General features: G+C 36.8%; 1 protein-coding gene across 1 annotated transcript in view; it reads left to right on the top strand.

Moving 5' to 3' along the window:
* Positions 1-20,930, top strand: part of THSD7A (thrombospondin type 1 domain containing 7A) — a 297,588-nt gene that overhangs the window by 77,720 nt on the left and 198,938 nt on the right. Inside the window, exon 3 of the mRNA XM_075049941.1 lies at positions 2,955-3,484. Within this exon, the coding sequence (XP_074906042.1) occupies positions 3,325-3,484 (160 nt within the window). The 5' untranslated portion in view covers positions 2,955-3,324. The remainder of the gene's footprint in view (positions 1-2,954; positions 3,485-20,930) is intronic.

The following is a 20,930-nucleotide window of genomic DNA, read 5'->3' as shown; positions in this document are numbered from 1 at the left end:
TGCTGTGCCTCAAATGAATGCTTGTATCTGAATAAGTCCACTGAGACCGATATGCTGGTCCTCCAAGGTACAGCACTGACACCATTATGTTAGTGACATGGATGCTAATGTCGATGGTAGTTTATTTCTATGCTTTGTCTAGAGGTTTCTTCTCAGAATTACTTAACCATTTCTTTGGGAATGTCTAAGCCATAAGCAACTGATAAATTATGATCATTAGGTATGGATTAGGTACGTATATAGGTATGTATGGGTTGCCAGCATGGGCTGGAAATAATAGTTGCACTGTTAACTGGGAGGGAGGTCCCATGTTCACTGTAGCAAGTAGGAATAGGGTAAGAGCGCATTGGATACACTGGGGTGGACAGGGCTAATAGCAACTCTGCAGGTAAGGCATGCTGATAGCAGCTGGAGTCTGCAATCAGGATATATTGCCTCTTGGATCTGAAGTTTAACTCCTGCAGTTAGGTTGGTGTGGGTGTCTCTGTCTGCAGGCATCAGCCTACTCTTTGGCCTGTAGTTTCACTGGCCTTTCCCTGCCCTGATTAATAGAAGATGAGTGTATGTGCTGCAGAAGTGATCTAGTGTTTACCAAAACTAGCTCTTCAGGTATCCTTATTTTTTTCCAGACACACAAATAAATTTGCATAATAAATATTCCCTCCGTTCTGTCTCTTTGACATATTTCTGAACAGTTTTAAATGCATCATAGCTTCTTACCCAAAAAAAAGGTGAAATTATTTTTCACAGTTCATTGACTTTTGACAGAAAAAATGGTGCAACCATAAAAAGTAGTGTGAAATTATTTTATTTTAATAATCTCTATTTTAGTGAAGTTTTAAAAGTATGTGGTCCTATAGTTGCATAAAGATAAGAAAATATTTGAGTGTTTGTGTATGTGTGCTCACTCTCTCTCATGATACTGCTTTGTTCTGCTGTCAAAACCCACTTTGATTCATTGTGCCAGCTACATGGATGATCTGTTCCCTGATGATGTTTCCGGATGATCTGAGTCACGTACAAAATATTTTCAGAGGCTTTCTTTACACGTTCATAAAATTTCTACGTAGAAGCCATTGTATTTAATAACTCTGGAAAGGGTGCCTTTTCCCCTAGTCACTCTATAAACTTGACTTTTCCCCTGGTGCATAGGTCCAGCTAAAAAGCCAACATTTTTACTCTTAATTTTTCAAAGGAATGTGTAAATTATATATGTTTCATTTTAACTGTGCAAGTCAATAAGGCTATTGCCACAGATTGCCTGCTGATCTTAAAACTTTTTTAAGCCCTTAAATTCCTAGTCTTATTTTTTATAAATTATGAAGCTGACATTATTTTTATTAGGTCAAATATTCTCAAGTCCCTCTATGCAGCCTGTAAAAGAATGTGCATGTGACTAACTTAACCCCAAATTTACCTGTGAAATTGCTATAGTTCTATAAACTCAGAGAGCATTTTGATTTAAAGCAGTATTCTGTCCAGTCCAACAAAGCAAAGGCTGAAGGGGTTTCCACGCTTCCTAAAGTGAATACAGCATGATGAAGCAAAGTGAATTAAATGTATTTCCAGAAGTGCTTTAGCTGAGGGTACAAGTTTTGCATCAGGATGCTATAAATTTGTTAAGATCATGGCTTTCTGTGTATCCCTTATCAACCTATAATCTCCTGATTGTTGCCTGTTTTTCAACAGCTGAGGAACAGTAATCCACACTTGCTTATCTCTCTTAATCACAGCCTCACAGTGCTAGAGCTCCCTGAGCCTTTAATTCCCTCTTAGAGGCGTAACAGAGTGGAAAGTAAACAAAGACGAATTTGCAACCTTCAACATTGCTAATTTGCTCTGATGTCAGAATATTTAAACAGGCAAGGACTTGGGAATTATTTGATCACGGCTGATTTTAATCTAATGCATGTGAAAAGGCTGAGTCTGGGAAGGTTGTGCAAAATGACAGGCGTCCCAAGAGAGGTTGACTGAAGGTTTCTTCTTTAAACAACAATAGCTCCATCATTTTTGAACTCTGGATCCTGTATTCTTACTGTGTATTTTTGTAGTTGTTTGCATTTTTAATGAGTTTTTTTTTAATATGATAGCAGTTTTCTTGAAAATTCCTCGTTTTCTTCCCAGTTTATAGGTGTCCGAAACCCAGTCTTTAGGCTTGTTATTGCATCTGTTCACTGGGTAGTGCGTGGGAGAGATAAAGATCCCTATTTAAAAAGCTTTGTCTCTCTCTGCATTTTTGTATCATCATGACAGCCTAATGTATCCTGAATACTTTCATATGTAAAACTCAGTGTATGTTTTAAAAATGATTGATAACTTGATCTTCAAATTATTTTAAATTACACAGTTGTCATTTATGCATGTGTATATGTGTACATACTTGCTGGATAGAAAAGGATGTTATCTTACATTATATATTACATGCACACTTCATCTACCACAGAGATGATGTGCTTACACATACATACACGTTATCATATAGATATATTCATCTGTCCTCACAGAAGATAGCTATGTGTTATTACCTGAAACAGATTTGATAAATATGCAATGCAAGTTAGTGGGTTTTTTCTTTTTTCTTGTTTTCTGCATTTTCTTCCCTTTCCCCTTCTAAGGTCTTAATTGTCTATTTAATGCATGCGTAATCACTTATTTTTTGTTGTTTACAAAATGGTTAATGCAGCTTACATATTTTTATCAGGAGAAATGTCTGATGCTCTCTTAATTAATATGTATCATTCTGATTATATCTGTTCTGGTTGTGTGACTTGTGTTTCTGAAGCATGTCTGATGATTTCTTATTTTCTTCTTAGTATGTATCATTTGGGATATTCCAGGGAGAGACGTGTCTGGGAAGCCAGCCTTTTGCAGTCACTCTCTGCGTCGAAATTACAGCACTGGGCTATTTGTGTTTCTACTCATCCCTGTTTCTCTCTGTCTCTCACTCTCTCCAGCTGGTGTAAATGACTGCTGCTGCCTCCCAGAGCAAGATAACCTGCTCAGTCAGCTGGAGCCCCCTGCGGACAGCTGTCTTGCTTTTAGCTGATGGAAAACTGCTACTAACCGCTGAATGGAAGAGCGTGGAGCAGCAACCATACTAGCAGCAGCAGCCGTCGCCGCCGCTGCAGCAGCAAGAGCGAGCAAGGACTCTATTGTTCCCTGGTGTTAAACAGTTTTTCCTTTGCAACTGCCATGCACAGCAGCGGAAGAGAGGTTTCCAATCCCCTTCTCCCTGTGAAGAAATTCTGAAGAGGGGAATATTATTTGAAGAAGGTTTCGTGGTCGTCCTGCGGGTTTTGGAGGTGGCAGCAGGCTGCTGGAGGCATGGGGTTGAGAGAAGGGAGCGCTGCTTTCTGCCGTGGTCCAGGGGTTTCTGCCGTGCCAGCCCAGTGCGTGGGAGTTCTCGTGCTTCTGCTGCTGGGAATCTGGGACGCTCGTGCACAAAGTGAATTTCAAACTTCGTCGGTGTATCTGTGGAAGACCGGTAAGTAAGGATGCTATGTTAACACAACAGCAGCATTATGTATTTTTTTGTTGCAAGTAATAACCTTTTTGTGCGGAGAGAAAAAGTTAAATCTAAATTACTAATGTTTACTTGCAGGATTATAGGGGAAATAAAAAATTAGGTCATCTTCCAGGATTCTACCAGCCAAGCAAATATGGCAATTAAAACCCCACATTTGTGACTCTGTGGCACTCTTACTGCGATCTCTTATGTATTTTTTGGTGTCTTCTGAGGTTTTTCATTTTGTTTAGTAGCTCTGTGTTGTATGTAAACAGCAAAGGTCGGGGCATTAGCACCTGTCCACAATGGGAAGGAACATTTGTTACAACTGGAGTCAGCAACGTTAACAGTGCTCTAAAAATATTGACTTTTCACAAAGAAAGATGTAATTCAGCATGTCTAATCTTTGTGCTCTGTGCTGACAGGAAATATATTCAGCGTGGTAATTGATGGGGAGTTGGGTTTGTTAAATTTAGGTTTGTTGCACAGTATATAGGACCCGTGAAAGCTAATGATGGATTAGGTGAGATAATCCAAGGGATGCCAGATCTCATAACCAAAGAGCCAAAGGCAAACAGGCTATGTGGATTCAGCACCACACTAGATAGATAATTTCCTCTACTTTGATACTAATGAGTTACGTGTCTGTTTTAAAGATTGCATAGTCATAACAGTGTTCCAACCTTAACTTTGCATTAAAAATCAGTGGGGAATTTTCCTGTGTCTATTAATATATTGCATTAATTCAGAACTTTAGCAGTGATGAATACGTGCATTTTAGTTGCCTAATACAGTTTTAGTTCTTATGTAAGTAGAGTAAAAGTGTCCTTTAGGAAATTTAAAAATTTCAAGCCAGTAAATATTTCACAGTGGCTTTGACAGTTGGCTTTCTTCCCTGTACGTTGCCAGGAATAAAACAATCCCCAAAGTAGCATTTTTGTTTAAAAACTGCTTTTCCATCAAAGGATTATATAGTAGTAAGAGAGAGTGCAAATTAATCATTTGTCTGAAAAACAACTTTGAGAAGATAGTCTTTTCCCTGGATGGAGAGCCCCAGCCTTCTGCCACAGAAGCAGATCAATTTACAATTACAGTGATATCCTGAATTTTTTAAGAGGCTCCATCTATCCAGCAGCTCAGGGAGGAGATTAAAAGGAAATTCATTTAAACAAGAAGACAAGCTTTCCAATAATACTAGAAAGAGAAATCTGAAGAAGGGAAAATCCTTTGCAACTTTCACTTCTGACTGAAAGATGGGTTGCACGATGACAGTGACCCATTTTTTTTCTTTTGAACCATTAACAAATTCAAACCATAGTTTTTAGTTCCGTTACAGATTTGTAAATGTTCAGCACACACTTAAAACGAGATAAAATACTTGCGCTGGTTTATGCGAAAGCACAGTAATAATACAGCATTTTCATAAAGGATTTTACATTTATGCTAAGTTGCTAGGCATCAGTAGACTAAACTCTCCAGCACTTTATTATGTCTCCATTTAACAGCTTAATGGATTGTATCTGAAAATGTTAAAATAGTAACATAGGTTGAGAAGAATAATAACTCCAGTTAACTAATACTTACAAACATGCACTGTCAATTTGCTACAGACTTAACTCTGCTTACTTTGCTTATAGTACATGTGCTCTGAAGTCATGTCAGTTAAACCAGCTAGAAGAAAACTGGGTTGGTTTTTGTTTTCTCGCCCTTTCGTCCCTTCCTGCCAAAGACAGCTCTTAAGAAATTTTTGTTTAGAACAGGTATGATCTAATTACACTGCCTCACTCCTCTGTTTTGCCTGCAATAAGGAATAGGATAAGCATGTTCACTGTACATTTTTTTGTATAATAGCATCAGTAATTTGTTGATAACGTGATGAAAAACAAGTCAGAGTGGCACTCTTCAAACAATGAATGGCAAGATGCAGTGGATAAGGTGGTGCATCTGTGTTTGGCTTCTAATTGAATCTTTGCACTCTTTTTCTTAGCTGTTTATTGAGTTTTGCTGTTTCCCCCCTCCTCTTTGTGGGAGGTTCTAGAAAGTGAACTGGGAGAATTGCTGGTCAGTGATCTAGTATATGGTGTATAAAGTTCAGTTAAAGTATCACAGGCAATAATAAAACTGAACAGTAGTGAGCTCATCCAACTCAGATGGTATTTTGCTTTGCTTGCTGTGAAGGAAGTGGGTCAGGGGAATGTGTGGCTAAGACTGTGTCTAGGAAATCAGCTTCATTATATGCCTTTTGGGACCTGTTATGTCCATTTGTTGAGAAACATGCTATTTTTGTATTGAATTTAGTCTGGCATCAGCTTTTGTAAGTGCTGTTCATGACTTGCATGTGTCTGGTTTTTATTTCTAAAGATTTTTTAAATAATGTCTTGGTGTATGCTGTTCCATGTCTTCCATACTGGTTTACTGCATTGTGTTTTCCTAAGGATGCCCTTGACAATAATCTGCAGGGGTTGTTAGGATTGAGTTGAGGCATTCTTTCTCCTAGAAGATAACAATTGTGATATCTGGTACAGTTTCCTTATACATTTTTTTTTTTTTTTTGAGGGCTTGGTATTTTGTTTTATGGGGTTTGGGGGTTTTTTTTGTTGTTTTGGGAGGGAGTGCGGGAAGATTCTTCTAATTCAAATTTCAACTGTTTACTTCCAAGCTATGAAAACCTCTCAGGGGTCATGACTTTTCCTGTCTATTACCATCCTGCTGTCTACTACCATAAAAATCTGAGGTGTTTGTAATACTCAGGTTAACCATTTTGGGGTTTAATTATCTTTGATTCAGCAAGGACAATGTTGTGAACAACCTGCTTTGGGCAGGAAGATTGAACAAAATGATCTCCAGAGGTCTCTTCTAACCTCCACCATCCTGTGATATGGATGCCATCACTAAATCATTTCTACTTCTTCAGCTGAAACTGCTTTGAAGTTTTGACTTTCATAACTTTTTTGATCTCTTGTGAGAATGGGTATTTGCTGTTGCGTATTTATGCTGCAATTATGGTGTGTTTAAGGGACCTTCAATGTTCTGAATGGCATTTATATGAACATAGTTACTAGTCTTTAAACTAGGTTTCTCGCCAAACATTCTCATTCCATACCATACAGACCTAGTATATGCATTTTTTTTCAGATACAAATACACAGCTCGTTCATTTTGTGTGGTCGCTAGGAAAGCCATCTGCTTTCTTTAACATAAACTAAAGCAAAGTCTCCATCTGTGCAGAATACCTGGCTCTTCACAGCAGAGTGATGAAACAGCTAAATTCCCTGAGTTGAGTCATGGTTTCTGTCTGCTTGATGATTTGAGGTAGAGAACAGCAGTTTTTAGGAACTTGGAGAACAAAAGTTGTGGTATTAAGGGGTGGTGATTCCATTGATGTGGACACACACTGCTGAGCACTGAACTTTTGAAGTTGAAAGAATTTTTGAATGACCTCTTTTGTTCACCAGTAATTGCCCTTCTCTGAGTCCACTGATTTCATTTGCAATGAATAGTTGTTTGGTTTGGGTTCTACACTACTACACTGAACTTTTGTGAGTTCCTGAAATGTTTTAAATTTAATTTGTATTCTACCTTAACTATTATGAAGCCTTACTGAATTGTATCTATATATGCACAAAACCCCTGATAAATCTGTGCCACAATTCAGTAAAAACTGCTTGTGTTAACTTTTGTTAAATGTTATCGCCCAGTTTCTTTTATTTTTAAAGTGAAATTTCCATATTCAAGAACAGTTTATAATCTTGTTTATACTGTCCCTAATTGGCTAAGATTTTGGTGTAAGTTTTGCAGTGAACAATGTGAGGACTGCAGATTCCTAAATAAAGACTGCCATACAGTTATCACTCTTCTAGAAACAAGAAGATGCATATTTTTCTTGGTCTGTCATTTCATGATGCAGGCCATATATATACCATTTCTATACACTGACTAAGCGTAGGCATTTCTTGCCACATCAGAACTCTCCTTTACTTCTTTCTACCCTGTGCTTCATTTGTTTTCATTAAATCAACCGACACAGTGATCTGTGATGTGCTGTCAGTGTTGGGTGTAATGCCTGCCTACAGTTACTAATATAATTACTGAAGAGCTGCACAAAATCAGTGAGGTTCGATCACACTGTAAAATTGCTTCTTCTGACAGTTTGAAGTAATGTACATTACACTCTTGAAGTGAAAGATGCAGCATTGGCTTGATATCTCTGGAAAAAAAAGTCATAGGCAAAAATCTGGAAGGCAGTGCCTTTACCATTATCTGTTTTAAAGACTATTGATCAGATCTCAGATAGTATAGATCAGTATAGCTCTGCTGAATTATTTGACCTATCTGCAATTGTGTGATACCAAGACTTGGGCTTTATAACATTTGCAGTTGGATGTTTTCCCCTTCTTTTTAACAAAGGTAGAACTTTAAATAGATTTTCTGCAGGTAACAGTGCCTTTTTAAAATTAAAAAGAAAAAGGCTTTGTTTCCTGAAGAGAACACGTAAGTATCTCTATATTTTTATGCTTGTGTTGTGTCTCAGTATGCTTGAATTGGTCCTTAGGTAATAACTTGCTCAACATTTGAGGCAGGGAAGAATCAGAGGAAAGGTGATAATATGGGTACAGGAAACATACAGATGATCACATGTACTCTTGGGGTGGTGGAGGCCCTGAGTGAAATCAGCACGCCAAGTGCTTTCCAGTGGGACCAGAGGTGTGTTGCAAGCTCTGCAGCACAAGAGCTCTCCTTAACCTCTTTCTGAGCTTTTTCAAGCAGCAGCATCTCTATGTGATTTTTCCTCATTCCATTGTCTAGGGAAGAGGACTGCACAAGGGCCTCCTACTTCACCCGAAAAGCCTATGAACAAATGTTTTTGCCGTTTCAAGGTGTTACTATGGGATCTTGTCACCAAATCATGCTTCTTCACTGCTTGATATGAACTTGGGTCTCAAACACCCACACTGCACCCTGCCCCACCCCCGATTTTTAACCTCTTGGTTTCCTACTTACCCATGGAGTAGAACAAACACAACCTCTGTACCATTGCATCCTAGGTTTTACAATTTTTACACCTTCCAAGGCCCAAATCTAATTTAAAAAGAGTTTGGTGCCACAAATGGTATTGGAGAGAGGAGGGTTTCCAACACTTTGTCTGAAATTCCTCTTCTAATACCTTTGGTGGCTAACAAACATAAAATCATATGTGAATAAAATGTCCTTGTTTTATTTTCCCAGTGTATGTCCCTAGGACTGTCCTTATTTTCACAGGACTGAGTGTTCCTATCTCATATTAATGCCTGAGGAGGGCAGAAGTCCTTTCTAGGACTGGCAGTCCAGCAGGCATTTCAAAATGTGCCTAAATACACACTGACAAGAATGATCACAAGTGAAGAGGAGAGAGAAAAATTATCTAACCAGCCCTCTGATTAAAGCACTTACCTTTCAACGGTTGTTTCAGCTTGTTTGTTGAATCTGTTCCATCATATAGCAGAAAACTCCTCATTTGTTTCAGTATTATTTTTTTCCAAAACCAGAGTAAAGAATTTTTGCAGTAATTACAACTTGAGACTGGAGACAGATAAGCCCATGTCAGTAAATAGAAAACTCCTGATTTTAAAGAGATTATGAAGAAATGATCTGAAGAGGCGGATTAGATGTGAAGACCTAGGGAAAATGCTAAATAAGAAAAGATGTTTTAACTTGAGGCCTGACTGTCAGGAAGGAAATTCACATGTGATGGTGAAAGAGGGCAATAAGGACCTCTTAAAGGCAACATAGAGCTCTAGTTATGGCATAGTAGACTTGAGTTGGTACTTACACATCCTTGAGGAGGGAGAGAAAGAGGTCAAGATTTTTAAACTGTCAATGTAAAAGGTGTTTTTCATGATTAATCTTTTTGATCCGCAGGTCTTCAGTTACAGAATAAGATAAAAGGAATGTTAGTAAAAGCTGCATTTCATCAGCTTTTCAAAGAATAAAAACTATTCAAGCAAAATGTGCTAAAGATGCTTTAGTGCTACCTCATTGATTTAAAATATAAATGATCCTCCAGGACTGAACATGGTTAAGTGTTGGTTACATATGCCCTGCATAAATTCATATTAATTAGAGTTAAAATTTATAACTTCTATTGCATTCTGTAATGTGCATCTAAGCAAGCACACTTTTTACCGTCTGTCTCCCAGTTAAATTTGACTTTTATGTAGTGAAATGGGGCTTGTCTATCTATGACTTGAATAAGGAAATATTCATTTTCATTAAGCATGTTCATCACTCTTGCTCTTTGCCCTCATTTATAAAATATCCTTTCAGATTTTTTATTCAACAGAAATTGTGCAAGGCAAGTATTAAGTCTTTGATTAATGCAAAAGGTTTTTAGTGCAGTCTGGCAGCAAAACATTTGGCAGAGATGCAGAAAATGGCTGCTTTTAGGAAAGTATTTATAAATGTTTTTTAGTAATCTGTCCTTATTTAAGAAAATCAGAGTAAATATTTAAATCTTTGGAGAAAAATTTTATGCTGCTGAAATTCTTTTTCTTTTGCAGTTACTTTACCATATCTGAACTAGGAAAAGAGAAAAAAGTATGGCTGATATTGTAAGCATCTAATTAAGATAAGTAATATACTCTGGGCTAATGGGTGACTTCATTTGTAGGATAGCATTTTGAAGCTGTCAGAAAAGTGGAACATAGTAGTTGATCATGTTGTACTGGTAGCTGAGAATGTCTGGATTGTTTTTAGCAAGTGCCCTGGAGTGCTTACGCTAACTGGATCAGCTGAATCCCTCAGCTTATAGGGATGCTGGAATAAGAGAATACCTCTGTCGTGGTTTAACCCCAGCCAGCAACTAAGCACCACGCAGCTGCTTGCTCACTCTTCCCCCCTCCCAGTGGGATGGGAAGGAGAATTGGAAAAAAACCCCAAAATAACCCAAACCCTGATGGGTTGAGATAAGAACAGTGTAATAACTAAACTAAAATAAATAATATTATTGTTATTCTATTTTTTATTATTAATTGTAATGTAAAGGAATAGAACAAAAAGAAAGACATTAGACCCAAGAAAAGACAAGCGATGCACAATGCAATTGCTCACCACCTGCTGACCGATGTCCAAGCAGTGATCCGCCCCTCCTGGCTAACTCCCCCCAGTTTATATACTGAGCATGACATTCTATGGTATGGAATATCCCTTTGGCTACTTTGGGTCAGCTGTCCTGGCCATGCTCCCTCCCAGCTTCTTGTACACCTGTGTGCTGGCAGAGCATGGGAAACTGAAAAATCCTTAACTTAGGATAAGCACTACTTAGCAAGAACTAAACCATCAGTGTGTTACCAACGCTATTCTCCCACTAAATCCAAAATGCACTGTACCAGTTACTAGGAAGAAAATTAACTCTGTCCCAGTCGAAACCAGGACAATCTCAAAAGCTATGGGTTGTTTTGTTCTGTAGGCTGGCTGCTCCGGTGTTGGATTAATTCAGTTTATTAATATCTTATAGACCAGGGTTTAACTTTACAGTTCCCAGCTCCACTTGATGTTGATGTCTTTTTTGTATCATGTTCATCCAATCCATTGTTCAGATGTCAGAAGTATGTATTTTTTAACACAGTAACTCCAGATTTAATAGAAAGCCCAATTCCCATAATACAAAGGCTAGTATTCTCAAAGACAAGTAGTAATCTATATTTTGAGGTAAAATTTGCCATGGTAGAAATTAAATTGCACATTAAACTATGTATTGTAGCTGAGAAAGTAATTTTAGGCATTTAGGACAATACATATATTTATTCTGTTTATTGAAGGTCCTTTCCCGTATGCACAACTTTCTTCATTACATATGTCTTTTTTTCTTTTCTTGTATTCCTCTGCAGTCTGTTTTCTGTCCACAAAAATGTCTTCTCTGTGTAACAGGGCTGGGAGATCCTTTTCTGGATGTATGTCCAGTCAAAATCTCTGTTTCTCCTTCTTAGAGTAGTGAAGCTGAAAAAAAGTGGTGGGTTCATTAGGTGGGTAAGGATATGTTTAGATTCAGACTGTCAGAGGTTGAAGATGCGGTTGTTTCTTGTGGAGCCTCAGAGGAGGCAATGGGCTGGCAGAGGCTACAGTTACAGACAGCAGCAGCATTGGCTTGGGTTCTATATATGGATTTCTTCTTTCTTTTTATGTCTATTTCTGTCTAGTGAGGCAGAAAAAATATATAGAGTTACTAAAATAATGGAAGAATTAGGTGAGAGAAACATCTGGAAACCCTAAAAAAAATCACATTATTTGGTAAAAGTTTTCCTAAATCATTACAACTAAAATAATTGTATTGTATTGGATATTAAATCTTGGTCAAACAAATGTTAATGTAAGCAGTTCTACTACTGCTAGAACAAATTAATCTCCCCTAGAAATCCCATTTTTTACCACTTTCACATGAATGCTGTACAGTGTTAAACATATCAGTGTCTGGGATTTCACACAGAATCCAATAGACATGTATTGTAGCAATCACCATGTTCTCAGCATTAATTAGCACTGTACATTTTGGTGTGGCTGACGTTTCAGGGTGTTGTCAGTAGACCACAGTAGCTGTTTTTTTGAATTCACTTTCTGTATTCTGTGAGCATTGCCAAGATTGTTTTGGTGTTTTTAAGTCTGTGGAATAGAGAAGGAAAATCTAGTGTATTTGCATGGATTCAGGGAAGGAGTGGCATTAGATGCAGCCCTTACTGGCTGGCCCAAGTGGAGGCTTCTTGTGTGACCCCTACTGAACGGTGTTGCTGGAAGCACGGCAAGCTTTCAAATGTCCAAATACCGGTAAGAGTTTTCCATAGGTATTTTGAGAGTGAGAGAGGGAGAGAGATGATAGTAAGTAACTGTTTGGTGTCGACTGTTTATATTGCATAAAGTGAGTTTAAGGATATTAATTCAAAATGGTTTCTGATGTAATGAGACATACTTAAACATTTTAAAGATTGATGACATCTGCTAATCCAATGAGAAATTTCTTAATGAGATATGTTATTACTTTCTTCCTCCTGTATTATGCAAAATGAAATGTTTATATTAGTGAACAATAATATAACTCTCCTTATGTGTGCTGGGGAATAGCTATTTTACCACTAAGTAATTAGAGAAATAAAGAATAGAACAGTGAGCGATTGTTTTATAATGACTTGTGTTTGTACAGTGCCTAGCACAACTGAATTCTCTTCAATTGCTGGTGTTCTTATGTACCACAGCTTTATGCAAAATGACATAATTAAGACTTGTTAAAGATGCTCTTTACAAAGATACAAAGATAAATTATTAACATTCTAAAAGAACATTAAAATAATTTCAAGCACCAAAAATAGTTCAAATAGCTGATATCAAGATGCTGTACTAGAGGATAATAGAGGAGAAAATAATTTTCATAGGAAAACAGTGTTACGAAAAAGCTTGGAAGCAGGATTGTCTGTGTGATAGTTCCAAAATGCATTGTTGGGAGAAAATGTCTTCAGTAGCAAGAGGAATGTTTTAAAATGTTACTTAGCATTTCCACATTTACAGATTTGGCAGTCATCCCTTCTTCTATTTGCATGATACAAAACTTGTTTTGAATTTGATATGAATGTGCTTGATTATCCTAAAAGATCACTTGTGTTATGTAAGATTTTGCTTGTTTTACAGTTTTCTACTGACTGGTTGAATCAAGTGTACATTGTGATGTATTTTGTCCCGTTTTATTCTGTTTTAATTGACTTGTGACTTTTGGTCAAAATAATGCCTGGATTAGGGGAAGAGGTGGGGGAAGAGGATACAAGCTATTACAGTGACAGTAGGACTGCTACATCTTGCAACAGGGAATCATCAAACCTTATTTTTTAAAAAAAAGCAAAAAAAAAAAAGCATTGTAAGCTAGGAAAGAGGCTGATCTTGAATCCAGTCTCAGCTCTGCAAGTGGTTTGCAATGGTGACATTGTGAATTTGTTTCTTCTTCTGTAAAGTGACGTTTATGCGAGTATATCTTTCTGTAGGTCTCTGTGCAAACAAAAAACAGAAGAAACTTTGAGACTTATGATTTTTCATATAGTTATCATACAGTTCCCAAGAAACCAACACTTTAGCACACTTGCAGTACTTGCCATATGCAAGCAAAGATGGATGTAATGGAAGAGAGTAGGACGTTTGGGAAACAGGAAGAAAGAAGTTAACATGAGTGGAGAATACAAACATGAAAAGCATGGGGCAAGCAACCAGCAGCTATCTTCTGTTGAATACAAATATTTAAAATAGATTGTGAGTTTGAAAAACTCAAGGGGCTGAGAGAAGGTGGCAATTGCTGTATGAACGTATACGGAAATTTTTTAACTAACATTAGTTTTCTAATGAATCTGTCTGGAAGCTATTTTAATATGACATTTCCAACAATACATATACCTGTGTGTGCATGCTTGTATGTGTGATGTATATGTGATAGTGTGGAAACAGTACTGAACAACGATGTATGGATCCAATGGCACTACCTTAAAATAAATATAACCGTAAGTTACCTAGGTCTTCAGTGTCTGACTAAAACAGTAGCACAGCTTGAATTTGTGGTCACATCTAATAACAGAAGTGTTTTTCTTTTTTTATATACCACTAACTTATTTTAACTTCCAGCTTCACTGCTGCTGCTTACCTTGCTATTTTTAAGAGGCATATTTTGAAGGCTGCCATTGAAACTACTTTTTTTGTAACCCTAAATGAAATTCACAGTCAGCATTGCCTTTTAGACAGCTGCATTGGAAAGACCAACTCGTTCCTCTAAGACATGCTTGGTGCCATGCAGAAGTTAATGAAAGGAAGAGGAGGGAGAGTGATAAAGCGACTGAGCATGCAAGGAAGATTTGTAGTCTTTAACTTCATGTGGATGAATGACTTGTGGCTCTCCATATTTCAACTTGATATATGAATGTCAACATCTTGGGAATAGTTTGGGTACCTGAACCATAAAGCTAGGAAATTCAGGTTATTTTCTACATTGTACTTCCATGTCTTTGTAGGGAGCTGCAGGAGAAGTCTATGGGCTGTGCTGCATAATATGATTTCTCTGAAACTCTGCAAAGTGCATACCATGACAGATTTGTATAGGTGATTTACTTATTTACTAGTGATAAATATTTCATTTTTCCCCTCTGTGTTTAATATACTTTAAAATCTTTATGGAGTAAATCAAGATGATGAATATATGTAGTGATTATAACTGAGTCTTGGTTCTTTTGTCATGTTACAGATTTAAGCTACTTTATCAGATGAACTACCAATTACATGTGATGGAAGTATCTCTAAATTTATGATTTTTGTTACATGGATATAAGACAACTCGGGTTTTGAGATAGCATCATTTTTGCCTTTTTCTTATCCTGACTCTGCAAAAAGTTCATTTTATTGCTCTGAGGATGTTATGTAGTAAATTTCTTCCCTTGAAAACACTGAATTTGCTAGGTTACATGCTTCATAGTTTCTCCTGAACAGTGTACTTATTAGTTTCTCTCTTAGCACAAAAGTAACAGTCTTTAAGGGTCAAGGTCCAAAACCAAAACTAAAATTGGGCAGTAAAGACTTTACCTTTTGGATGCAGAAGTAGGTTTTCCAAAATAGGTATGTTTTCCTGAAGCCTCACATTGATAAAGGGACATTGCTGATTAGAAATGAAGTAACAATTCATAGAATCATAGAATCATTTAGGTTGGAAAAGACCTTCAAGATCATCCAGGCCAACCATCAAGCATGCCCACTAAACCATGTCCTAAAGTACCCCGTCCATTCGCTTTTTGAATACCTCCAGGGATGGTGACTCAACAACTTCCCTGGGCAGCCTATTCCAATGTCTGACAACCCTCTCAGTAAAAAAATTTTTCCTAATATCTAACCTAAACCTCCCCTGCCTCAACTTGAGGCCATTTCCTCTCGTCCTATCACTAGTTACTTGATAGAAGAGACCAGCACCCACCTCACTACAACCCCCTTTCAGGTAGTTGTAGAGAGCGATAAGGTCTCCCCTCAGCCTCCTCTTCTCCAGACTAAACAGCCCCAGTTCCCTCAGCTGCTCCTCAGAGGACTTGTGCTCCAGGCCCCTCACCAACTTGGTTGCCCTTCTATGAACGTGCTCCAGCACCTCCATGTCTTTCCTGTAGTGAGGAGCCCAAAACTGAACACAGCACTCAAGGTGCGGCCTCGCCAGTGCCCAGTACAGGGGAACAATCACCTCCCTGCTCCTGCTGGCCACACTAGTGAACTAAAAATTACTGCCATGCAAAAAGTCTCTCAAAATGACAAAATCTGTTGCTTACATAATGTCTTCATCACTCTCATTTAAGAAATAGAATATAGGTGTGTTCATATAGATGAGAAATCTTTCATATTATTATTAGACTAGAAACAGATGAAACAGTGAACCTGTGTCTCCGACAGTAAATTATGTGATGTGTTGTTACTGTTCATATATAGATGCTAGTTTGGGTGCAACCTATTATAAAAAAGATAGTAGATAATTTGCTTCTGAAGTAGCTTATGTATCTCTTACAAGGTTGTATATACATCTTCTGAACTAATAACCTTGCTGTTTTAGTAAATTAAAGGCAATCTTCAATATATGCCCATACCTTTCTAAATATAGTTTTCTCAGCAAGTAAACCACTCATATCCAGAAAGTTTATTATTATTATACTATGAACACAATCCAGTCTGTATATAATCCCCTGAGAGCAATGAGTAGCACTCCTAGAGGCAGGGATTCATTAACAAAATATGGATTTAAAGAGAACTTGAGATGAAGAAAAGGTGCAACTTAATTAAAGACAAAATATTAAGAGGAAGAGAAAAAAATGAGGTTTTAGTCTTGTGATGCCTATATTAGTTGCTGATGCAATTCAGTGTTGCAATTTCTTTTTAATTTAAGACAGCGATTCATCACCTTTTATGTAAATGTTACCAGAGAGAGTTATTTTGGAAAGGAAAACCAAAATGTGTTAAGAAGCCATAAAACAAAGATGCCCTGCTATCTGTATAATGAATCAGATAATATGTTGCCTTTTTGTTAACTTTTTTCATTTAAATTATTTAAAAATAATCAAGTTATCATTAGCTAAGGCTTACTAAATCTTCAGAACATTATAATAGTTTAACCTAGATAGGGAAAACAGATTAATAAATAGGACATCTGGAAAAAAAATAAAACCCACCAAACATAAAAATTGGAGTTTAGAACATCAAAGATAGCATGGCAATTAAAAAAAAAGAAAAAAAAAGAAAAAAAAAGATTTACTTTAGTGTTACATCATTCACCTGGGTCTGGAGCTAACAGACAGAGACTTCATCTAATTTGCTGCAGTTGGTTATAAACAAGGAGTCCATTTGAAGTAGTAGTGTTGCTTTTGGTTTTGAATTTTTAAAGTAAAGATGAAGAAGGATCCCTGAAGATAGAAACTCATTAAGAAAGCCAAGGGCTTTTTGGAGAATACGTTCTGTTCAGGGTGGTTTTTTGTTCCCCACTTTGTATGTCTCAGAGCACATTGCAGCTTCTAATGAAAAAATAATGCAGTTCATTAATCTGGAAAAACTTCTGAAAGTAGCTACATTCTCACACTATTCTGGGAATTAGTTTGAACATAATTGGTTGGATGTCGATATTAAAAAGCACTCTAATGAAAAAGGAAATGCTCAAACTATGATAGTTTGCAGCTTCTGATGAAAAATTTAATGAGGCTGAATAATTACTCCTTCTCTCTTCTTTCTTTCCAATCCACCATGTCTTTCCCAATCTCTGCTTTATATTTTTTGTAAATATTTCAAGCAGTAGGATTTCTATCACCGTAATTGAAAGACTACACTATTGTCTGCATGTCGCACTATTTTATAGCTAGTTTGCCTTTTTCTGTAATCTTTTTTCCCTTCATGACTAGGTTACTCAAGAAGAGTATTTGTCAGTTGTCATGCCCCTCAGCTACCACTTAGCAGAACTGTGCTTAGTGAACTCTAATCTTTCTTGATAAATCAACCTATTAGTGTTGCGCCAAGCAGCACAGTATCTGCCATTTACATAACAGTTACTCTAGTTGGTTTAACATAACTCTTATCTTCTAACTTCAGGTTGAGAATTGCTTCCTTCTGAGATGTGATCACTGCCCAAATACATATACTTTCCAGTTACTGAGTTGACTGTTAATCACTTTATTAAATAAGTTATGAAGCACATGGAAGTTGGGATTTTTCATGGGGAAGCTATTTTAAGAAAAAAAACCCCAACAACAAAAAAAACCCCAACAAACCCAAACAACACACACAAACAGAAAAGCCGCAAAGCCCCATTATTCGAGTGGAGGGCCTCTTCTTCTGATTACTAAGTTGCCACAGAGTGATATAGTATCAATTTGATATGATGTGCATTGTTTTTGTTTTGATGTTTTGAATTCTAGGTGCAGTAGATAGATGAGAAATGAAACATTCACACTAGTTCCTTAAAACACAGTATTTTTTTGTATATACAGAGGTTTTAATAAGTTTTCAAATCTATCATTTATGATTTTTTTTTGGTGTTTTTTTTTCTCCCTTTTGTGTTTTTTTGGTAGAGGTGATAGTTTTTAGGTCCCCATCCCAGTTTCTCATATGACTTGTATTAGCTTTTCCATATCCTACCCCTTTTCTCTCTCAGTGGGCTAATGAATCCTGTATGAGATGTTTGTCCCCCTGACCTGCGTCTGTATTAGCTGCCCGTTCAATAACTGCTCAGTAGTCTGGAGAAGAAACATGTGTTCTTAATGCCATAGGCACCTACCTGCAACAAGAAATAGTGGTTCACCTTTTTGTGATGCTGTATTAATGCACTTCCAAAGAGAAAAATAAGAGAGATACAAAGACAGTCTTATTTATCTCATGCTGTCAACATCTAAGAATTTTTATCAGATATTAATTGAAATTAGAAGACAAAGCCTGAACCATTTTAGTGCTTTTGTTAATGATATTCTAGATTTGTAACTTACAAACCCTCAATATCAGTCACACCATGATGGCAATGCAAAACTTTATTTTAATATTCAGCTGCACTCCATGGAGACATTTGGTGCTTCAGAAGATATTTGCTGCTGTTTCTTTAAAGCCTGTGGCCTTGAAGATGACCTGGAATGCCAGATTAGGAAATTGATAAAGCTGTCAGTGGTTTGCTGTGCTCTACTTCCCAGGCTACCAGCCACCTTGTCACACACAATGCTCATGATATCCTCGATTATGTGGCATTAAGAGATCACATCTTTTTCCTCACTTCATAAGAAGGTGAGTAACTTTTAGTGTAGGCTTAATAAGCAAAATATGACACTTCTACACAATCTCTTAACAGGAATTTTTGCTTTTTTCCTAATTCCATTTTGTTTAATAATTCTGTGAGTTTTCCCTTTTTATCATGGTCAAGAGAGAGGCAAATCTGAATCTTTCTAGCAGGATGTTTAGTTCAAATGTATCCTCTCACTATACAGATAGTTATAACAGTGTATTTCTGTGGGATTTTTCCATTGAGAAAATAAAATTTTGGGGTCCAACCTCATATGCATTTACCTCCTGTGACTTTAATGTCATGACTCAAGGTAACACTTCAACAGTACTCAACATCAGTTCTGGAACATAAGAATCACGAGGTAGAAAAGCCAGCAGTATTTTGCCCCAACATAATTTTTAGGTGTTTACAGAGAAGATATTTAACTAGTATTTTTTAATTTAACTAGAAAAAGAAGGCTTGAGATTAAGCATCCTTAAACTTTTATTCCTTCCTTTGTCAGCAGAATTACACCTAACTGCGAGGGCGGCCTGTAGAGCAATTTTCCAGAAGCTCATGAACTTTCATTTTCTTTTCAGTTTTATATAAAGTAAATTGTCTTGTTTGCCTTCATTGGTACAATATACATTCAAACAAAATGCCCAGTGCTGATTGTCTTGTGTTTAACTAGCCATGTTAAAATCTACTTTAAAAAAAAAAAAAAGTAGTATAAAAATGTATGTCTTGGTCTTATTTCCTTTTCAGGAGATTCTTAGCTATTAGTTAGATTAGCCTTTATGCTTTAGTTAAGGAATAACACCTAATCCCTTGAATTAAAAGGAATGGGAAGCAGAAAATGAAACAGAGCTAGGTGGCACTTCTTTTCCTCTTGTTTTGGAAGAATTTATAGAAAAGGTTACTCCTTTACCCTTTAGAATCGATTCTGAGCATAATGCCAATGTAGTTTTAACAAGTAGACTTGGTAAATGTACAGATACATGAGTTTTGGATTAATATAGGGTGTTTTGGCATCCTTTAATTTTTCAGTTGTAATGAAGGATGTATTCTTTGGGTGATGGTTGGGGAAGTTTTAATGTAGGATTTTGTTAGCTCCAATAGTTACTATACATTTGTAGCTGATGGTTCAACATCTTATTTAGGAGTTCTGGTTTATGTGCCTAAACCTGTCTCCTTTTTCATCTACTAAGACCATTGTCTTCTATGGAATTGAAGTAATTAAAAATGCTACTTACTTATGTGGTTCTTGCCACCTCCAAGGTCCTTTGGTTAAGTGGGAAAAATAATTTTAAATTTCAATGCAGTACAGGCAAAAAGTCATTTTGAAATCTGGTAGATGAGTACCCTTGGCCTGGCTGTTGACAATGATTTTGTATTTAAAGAAGCTTTTCATTGCTATTCCATTTTCAAAGCAGAGAATGTCACATGTGTTTAAAAATCACTGGTCTCAAGAAAAGTTTCAAAATGAGAATATATTGTTTTAAAACCTAGTTAATAGAAAAGCTTTCAAACTGAAATTTACTTCATGGTAGCCACTTGTGAGAGAGGCAATTCAGTATGCTTCCAAGCTTCTGCTTTTATTTGCCTTGATAATAGTGCATCAAACTTCAATGCTGGTAAAGATAGAGAAATTGTTCCTAGCAGCATAAAAGCAATGCCCATTTTAATTTTAGAGGTCATGCATGTGCATTGCCTTTTGATGAATTAGTAATCAAGTATTACTTTTTGATAATTTTGTTTAGTTTTTGTTTTTGTTAAATTCTAAGATGGTGTTATTTTTCCAGCTTAGTATCTTTATGTAGCTTTTCAGAACAATATGGAGAGTTAAACAGTCTTTCTACTGCAGGGATAGAGGGTTGAGCAATATATGAAATGAATGCATGACCGTTCTTTCAGCTTTAAGACTGCCTGCAGTTTCAATGCCATCCGTCTATTCACAGTAGCTAATGACATTTTTTAGTTTGTTTACAAACAAGAAATTGGGTAAAGCATTTTGGAATCCAGTATTTCTTCTTGGGCCAGTGCAATTAAGATTTTCTTAGTTTGCAAATTATTAGAGTCTATTTTGTCATCACTGGTGTGCTTGTAAGAACACATTTCACCAGCATGGCCTGGTGCTTCTGTGTTTTAGAATATTCTTAAATAGTTTGTGGT

The sequence above is a fragment of the Buteo buteo genome, chromosome 2 (genome assembly GCF_964188355.1).
Source record: "Buteo buteo chromosome 2, bButBut1.hap1.1, whole genome shotgun sequence".
Lineage (NCBI taxonomy): Eukaryota > Metazoa > Chordata > Aves > Accipitriformes > Accipitridae > Buteo > Buteo buteo.
Note: the sequence above shows the minus strand (reverse complement) of the source record. Positions and strands in the feature narration are given on the sequence as shown.